General features: G+C 34.6%; 1 protein-coding gene across 6 annotated transcripts; it reads left to right on the forward strand.

Annotated features, from left to right (window-relative positions):
• Positions 1-78: 78 nt before the first annotated feature.
• Positions 79-6,975, forward strand: LOC118441641 (putative ubiquitin carboxyl-terminal hydrolase MINDY-4). Of its 6 annotated transcripts, XR_014983790.1 has the most exons (14): positions 79-301; positions 685-975; positions 1,087-1,353; positions 3,712-3,797; positions 3,879-4,096; positions 4,164-4,398; positions 4,831-4,896; positions 5,003-5,073; positions 5,357-5,507; positions 5,592-5,791; positions 5,861-6,010; positions 6,089-6,178; positions 6,589-6,690; positions 6,819-6,975. XR_014983790.1 is itself a non-coding variant. In XM_085664657.1 (13 exons), exons 3-12 carry the CDS (start codon positions 1,197-1,199, stop codon positions 6,132-6,134), a joined length of 1,380 nt encoding a protein of 459 aa, XP_085520783.1. In that variant the 5' UTR covers positions 79-301; positions 685-975; positions 1,087-1,196; the 3' UTR covers positions 6,135-6,178; positions 6,589-6,975. The 6 variants fall into 6 exon arrangements, 1 of the variants encoding a protein (XP_085520783.1); XR_014983792.1 differs by lacking the exon at positions 685-975 and having other exon boundaries at positions 1,300-1,353; XM_085664657.1 differs by having other exon boundaries at positions 6,589-6,975.
• The last annotated feature ends 231 nt before the right edge of the window (positions 6,976-7,206 follow it).

Genomic DNA, 7,206 nt, shown 5'->3' on the forward strand with positions numbered 1-7,206 from the left:
GGATAACATTGAAGGCGCCATTTACGTGGGAAGTGGGTAAAAGGGGATGAACTCGAATTGCGAGGGTTGGTTAGAATTATTATCGCTATCCAAACTGCCGGCGCCAGGCTGTCAGTTAACATAGGTCAATGCAGATATACGTGTATGTTATATGTATGTACGTAGACATTAAGAGTGGAACACGAGCACCTAGGTCTACCTTGCATATTCGTTAGTTCTTCCAGTCGTATACGTAGGAACACGAAGTAAGATCAACCGGTTTCTGAAAAGCTGATTAATAAGTAACAACGAATATCAAAAAGTAGGGTAATTCATTTTATCTTACGATTATTTGCTTTAAATTATCTTGCTTTTTATACTGAATAATATTTAATAATAGATTGAATTCATTTTTAATAAAATGGTCTGGAAATAATAAAAGAGTGATCTTTAATTTTATTTTCTCTGGAGAATTTCTCGATAAATTTCAACGATATAGAAAACAATAAGTTAAAAAGTCACGAAAGTGGAAATAAATATATCTCAAAGTTAAGATCTTCCATGGATAACATGGATTTAGATTTCAATAGTTAGTTCTATAGTAGCTACACGCAAAGCACGAGCAAAAGTATACTTTCAACAATGCTTAAACAAATATTTAAGTATTTTTAATAGCGTTCTATTTTTGATTGTAAAAATTTTCAGTGAAAACACGACCCTAATCGTCGAAGTGATCATTCAATGACATCTTAACTTCGTGTGAAAAATAACTAATCGATTTCTCATGGAAGATGGCATGTTAAATGAGACTTAATAGGAAAGTTCTCCGATTGTACGGTTATAATTTATTTTCATCGCCTGTTAAAGAATTCTCTTTTCTTAATTCGTTACGCACGAAGTGTCAGGGCTGAATCTTTACGCTTGAAAGAGGATAATAAGATCTCATTTCGTACGAAAGTAAATTTATCACGGAATGTCTCCGTTCAACGGACGATGGTACGCTCTTTCGTCTCGAAATTTCAAATTTTTAAATCGATCATTGTTTATTACGAACTGATAAATCGATCATTTTAATCATTAATCACTATATCTTTTTATCAATCTTAGATAACACTTTACGTTTTCAAAATATTCCCAAGGATTTCAATATAGTAATCACTTATTTGAATCTTTGTGAATCTTCTGATCTTTCAATATCTTTCGATATCATTTTTCCAATGGAGGAATCACGGGCAACGAAAACAAATGAGCACGCACTTACTATATCCGATTCTGTGTCTGATACTAGTACAAGTATGACACCAACAGCATCATTTTCAGGCAAACAGCAATACGATGCGATTCCAAAGAAGTCGACTTATTTGAGAGACAGAGGTATGTTCTAAGTCTGAAAATATATTTTATATTAATACTATGTTGAAGGAGCATATTAAATATACAATATCTATATTTCTTGTAATGTTTGATATAAAAAGAGATTTAATTATAGGATTTCCTACGAAGATATCTTCTTTTGATCGATTTTTCATCGATCATCGTTCGAGAATCACGTTGATCTTTACGGAAAGCAAAATCTCTTTTCTTCTTCGGTGACTCGTATGTAGGTATTTAGTAGGAGGATGTCTTTCACGGAACACTGCTTTCACTCTGTGTCCTTTCCGGTATCGGTCTGTAAGGAAACGAAAGTCTTGCATAGTTAACGAACAACAAAGTGTAACTTATTTTGCGCCCCTTACGTACTGGCGTAACAGCGATTTCTGATTCTAATCGGCCACTGTTCTTCAATACTTTTTATGTAACGAAGTATCGTGCAGGAAACGGGCGAAACGATCTAAGACAGTTTACTAGAAGATGATCAACTGTGAAACGAATAGCTTACTTTCGAAGAAATACTTATAATAGGATTTAACAAATTAACATGCTCGTAAACGTGTTTCTCTTTTTAAATTGTTATATTATCTTTTTGCCATGATTTTCCTTTTTTTATCGTTCCATGGAAAGTAACCTTGAGTATGAAAGGAGAACGCTTAAATTTAAAATCGATCGATAGATATAGTTATTCGAACGTTACTCGAAGAAATGAAAATTTAGACGATGTGTTTGTATAGGTGGGCATACGTATTTTCAGATACATCAGAGATGTGTGCAATCAGCAAATGCAGATGCCTGTTCCGACGTGGATTCGTAATACGATATCTTGATAGCACGCGAGCACGCGATTCTGCGAGAAGCGCCTTAGACGAGTGTTAGATCACGCCAACCCTCTTGCGCTCTACTGAGAACAAGCCGCGTGAATTTATGTACGAAATATGAATCTTCTGGATTCGAAACTTTTGTCTTTAAAATGTATTCCACCCTCTATTTTTCATATTCGTGACGTTACTTTTTTTTTAGTTTTTTCGAACGATTTATCATCAATGGCATGGTATAATTTTATTTCATAGATCTGTTTGATAGACTTTTAGACTATCTGACGGATAGATTTTTTTTATGTAATACGTCTTTTTGCAAAAAATGAATGCTTTGAGGATGGAAATCATAAAAAAATTGATAAAAGTATATGAATAAAATAATTTAATAATACACTTTATAAGTATGTACATATATTTCGATGTAAAAATTATATGTATCTGTCGTAAGAATATTACATTAGTTACATACCTATTTAAGAACCTTTTCACGTTTTTGAATTAGATACGAATAGATGAATATACCTAAGAAGTACCGGTATTATTTTACGAAATATCTATTCGTAATAGATAGGATCACGTAATAATCTCTTCGATCTTCATATAAAGTTATTTTGAAAGAAACAATTTGCTGCCAACAAAAATTTTCTAATTACGATGAATAGTTAGATTTCGCTATAGTTTGCGTAGAGTGACGCAAAAGTTAGAAAATGCGACCGCACCCGAGACTAGAACGAGTGAGACTAACAAGTACGCGATCGTATTAGGGTGGTTCGAACTAGTACGAGAAAAATATGTACGAGCTCTCTACGTGTGCTAAAGCAAATTCCAACGTAGATCGGAAAAGACAGATAGACGTTAGTAGGGCATTTCTATCATTTTCAAAGGTATATAATTGTAGACAGTCTATTTAGACATACGAATTGACATATTTCGTGAGCTCCACCCAAACTTGAGTCAAAGTGTTTGCGCGGATGAGCAGACAAATTGGTTTATATAAAAGGGACATGCTCTTTCGATATTCAATTGACATCCGATAACCGTCGGGCGTGGGTAGTACTGGGTGACACAATCTTAGGAATTCGCTTGAATTTGACGCATTCTTGAATATATCGTAATGTTAGTGAGTCGCAATTGTTGTGGATTGGATTCCGTACGTGAGTAGGTGTACCTATATATAAAAAAGAAATGCACGTAACATCTCTCAGATACGGTTCACGTACAATCATCGAAGGAAGGATCTCAAGATCGCTTATTTAACGTTTAAGAAAAAGAGAGACAAATTAATCAAGTTCGAGGAATGTTACTTTCCACGAGGGCAGCTCGATGCGCAGCACTTATGGCTGAACCGGACGAGCTCTATCCAGGTTTCGAAATTTATGAGAATGATGTATTATTTTTTTTCCCTTTTCTCCTGTAAATTGAGCCTCATAAAAATATTGAAACTGATGAAAATAATGGGATTGTAATATTGGGTTCAAAGATTGCAAATGGACTAAATCAAAAGTAAAAAACGAAAAATCAAGTTATACATCTTTTTCAGAGAGGATCATTTATCCAAGAAACACGAGGACCTTGCCGAAAATAGTTGTAGCTGATGGAACGCCAATAGATGAGAAAACTTGTATGGTAATACATTGATTAAATATTTCAATTGCTTAAGTCATTTTATTCATATTCACGACATGAACATAAACATAAACATTTTAGATGTTGAGAACGTTAGTATTTGGTAGTTGTGCTTGTCCACCGAAGGCAGAATGGGCTAGAACTGGTTTGACGTTAAGACCTTACGGTCAGAATTTAGCTTTTGGATTAAGAGCACCTAGGAACACGACTAGAGGTCTCATTACGGCCGTTCAAGCGATCATGTTGAAGAATTTTTTATTTAAGTGTAACGTGCAGGACAGTCGTATTGGTCCCGATATGTAAGTGAAATTAAAATAGAAAAATATCATTATAATTTACGATGGATCGGCGTGGGTTTGTTCATAGCTTGCTGAAGCCTTCATATGACAGACAAGTGGAAGTCCTATGTCTGGCGATATCTGAAATAATTTGGCGTTGCGCCGGTGGCTTCGTTGCACACAATCAGAACAGCAGTTGCATCGCAAGTAGCAACTTCGATATAAAAAGTGTCAGTGTGCCAAAGGCGATAGTGGCATTACCACAAAAGATACCTTATCTGCAACATAGCGTGCAGTATTTTCAGGATGGTTTGACGGAAACGGTAAACCTATTCACATCCTCTTCTCACACTTTTTAACATATAGATTTTCATATTTTTCTCTTATTCAGACACACGTCCTCACCCTCGAGTTTCTCGATTGACCTAGGAAAAAACGAGCTTGGATCGTTTATCAAATGACTTGTCAAGACATGTTGTTGGCATTGTGCCAGCCATTCAAGGGTGTCTTCATTACTTTTGCATTATGATTTGTGTTCCCTTAATAAAGTCTGGAGTGTATAAAATTTTATCTACCCTTGAGCTTTCGATTTCTTAGATTCTTGATGTATGTTTGAACTATTAACCTCGGGAATTACTATTAGGGAATAAAATAGAATTAAATCATAAAGATAGTTGGAAACTAATTTTGCTCGAGGGTAAGCTCGTGACCAAGTTTTCGTAAGCTCGTTTCACGTACATTTTTTCTCGTTTTAGTTACATTTATTTGAGTTCATCTCAATAGAAGATCTTCAAATATTCATCAAAAGGTACTTATACTTGGTAAGTCTCGACATTTCCATCGTAACTTCTAAAACTCAGAATATTAGCGTAATAATAAGAAGTCAGTAATATTAGCGTAAAAAAGAGAATACGTTATTGTAAATAGTTTCAGGATGAAGGAGGACCAGGAGCAAAGTTATTGCTTTACAGTGCTGTTTTATCCAGAGGTCTAGCGAAGTAAGACCATTTTAAATATTTATTGGGTTCATTTTCCGCATTTTTCGTAATATCAAATGTCTAATCGAATCGTTAAGATTTTTATGTCATTAAGAGGTAATAGCGGATGACAAGATTGACGGTAAAGTTCTAGCAAAACAGTTTTAACAATGCCAATGAAATAGTTGCACGGTTTTTGCTCGTGTTTGTTCAAAGCGTTGCTTGAACGAAATGTAGAGAATATGCCGCTACTAGAAAAATTACGCTCGTCAAACTAACGGCGCACGCGCGATTCGGTCCACAGAGTTCAAAGCGACCTGGAAGATCAGAAAGCTTCTATACTAAGCGGATGTCCTGAGGAGGGACCGATCAGTGTTGTGGTCTTTATGTTGACTGGGCGTGCGTCTCCTCATCTTCATAACGGAATTATTCATATTGGAGATGAGAATACTTATGTACGTTTAAAAGATTGTATTCATGGGCATTTAATTCCTTTGCCATACATTAAAAGTCTTTGAAATTTTTTGATCATTTTCAAGGCTGTTCCACAATGGGGTATTCTCATGAGAAGCGAAGTAGGTCTTCTAGTTCACGAGGGTGATGGTCAAACGAGCAAGGTACCTGGCTCGCGACTGAAAACTCCCAGCTTACCGATATGGGTTACATTATGTCACGGTCATCATGGTGTTCTCTTTAATACGAACAAGGAATTATTAAGGAATTATCATGCAGAAAGAAGGTACTTAAATCTAAATTCATCTAGTCACATTGTTTTTAATCTATCAAACATTAAAATTTGTATTCAAAGATTCGAAGTGCAGTATTTCGCTTGTGGTGGAAGTCACGCCACATTGACCGTGGATACGAGGACGAACGAGAGCGCATCGGGTGTAGAATCCACCAGCAAGGAATCCGTCGACATTGCTGCTACACCATTGGAAAAACTTATTCGTTCCAAGTAAGTTTCACATGTATAGAAATGACTTAATGTAATTGTTGTATATTAAAAGATTGCAAGTTTATTATATATTTTAAGATGGCAGGATGCACAAATACAATGGAACGGAGCACCATTGATGTAAGATCACCACTTATAAACATAAAGTTAGTCTTGGCTTAATTTGAGGTAAGTAAATTTTGACTTGAAATATTAATATTTTCGTATTTTCGAAGCGTGAAAGATGCATTTGAGAATATTTTTTAAATAATTTGCTGGGAAGTTGTTCGATTTCTATATCACAGGACGATGCACAGAAATCGTTGATTTGGAAATGTCAATATATCGTGGGATAGGAAAAAGTAAATCGTTCCATTCCGGGGATGACAATTCGTGTCCCTCGTCGCTGAACCGTCTCGAATCATCCATCCGTGAAATCGACAGTATACCTTTTTCGCATCGTGAGAAATAACCATTTTCATCGTCGTTGCGATTTGCAATTCGCAGCAAATGCTTGAGAAAGAATATGCATCAATCGTTGTATACACGCTTCGATGAAATATTTTTACGAAAGAGCAATATTGACGATATTTTTATAGGTTTTTGGAGAAACGACAACATGGAATCTATTTCGTGATGCCAAAATTTGAATATGATAAATGGAAATTATACGAGAAGAAGAAATTGTTGAATTCTTCGCAGTAAGTTTATTTTATTAGATCATATAAGGAATTATCAATTAAATTATATACTTAATTGTAAGAACAGAATAATAATGATGACATTGCATTACATTAGAATAATATAACAAATATTACACTAATTTCAGAGTTATAAGATTTAACGAAATACATGATTAGGACTTTATTTTACAACAGGATTACCTGTGAATGTAATGATAGTTGGTATTATAACGATACTATTATACTCTATTAGCACATTAATGTAGCCTGTATATGTATTTAATAACATATTGTAACATAGTATTAGCAACTGTATTTTGATCTATGTGTGTTAACGTCGTAATTGATTTGAAAATAATATATACTAAAAATATAAAAAATTTTGTTCAAATATCATTGTCCTTAAAATTTATTTAAGAAGTATTCTTTTATTTCGATTAAATTGCATAAACCCAGTAGGATTGTTAAAACTTAAAACGCGAGTAGCTTCAAAGAAACGAATCACGTGAAATAATTGAGCGTTACATCGAAGGA

This window comes from Vespa mandarinia, chromosome 2 (genome assembly GCF_050613455.1).
Source record: "Vespa mandarinia isolate Hongniang chromosome 2, ASM5061345v1, whole genome shotgun sequence".
NCBI classification, from domain to species: Eukaryota; Metazoa; Arthropoda; class Insecta; order Hymenoptera; family Vespidae; genus Vespa; species Vespa mandarinia.

What these genes read in the sequence shown, in the direction of transcription:
- LOC118441641 (XM_085664657.1), top strand. Translation starts at nt 1,197, where the DNA reads ATGGAGGAATCACGGGCAACGAAAACAAATGAGCACGCACTTACTATA. An exon ending in TAGATGAGAAAACTTGTATG is followed by an intron (nt 3,798 to 3,878) that starts GTAATACATTGA and finishes TAAACATTTTAG; the next exon opens with ATGTTGAGAACGTTAGTATT. An exon ending in AGTCGTATTGGTCCCGATAT is followed by an intron (nt 4,097 to 4,163) that starts GTAAGTGAAATT and finishes GTTTGTTCATAG; the next exon opens with CTTGCTGAAGCCTTCATATG.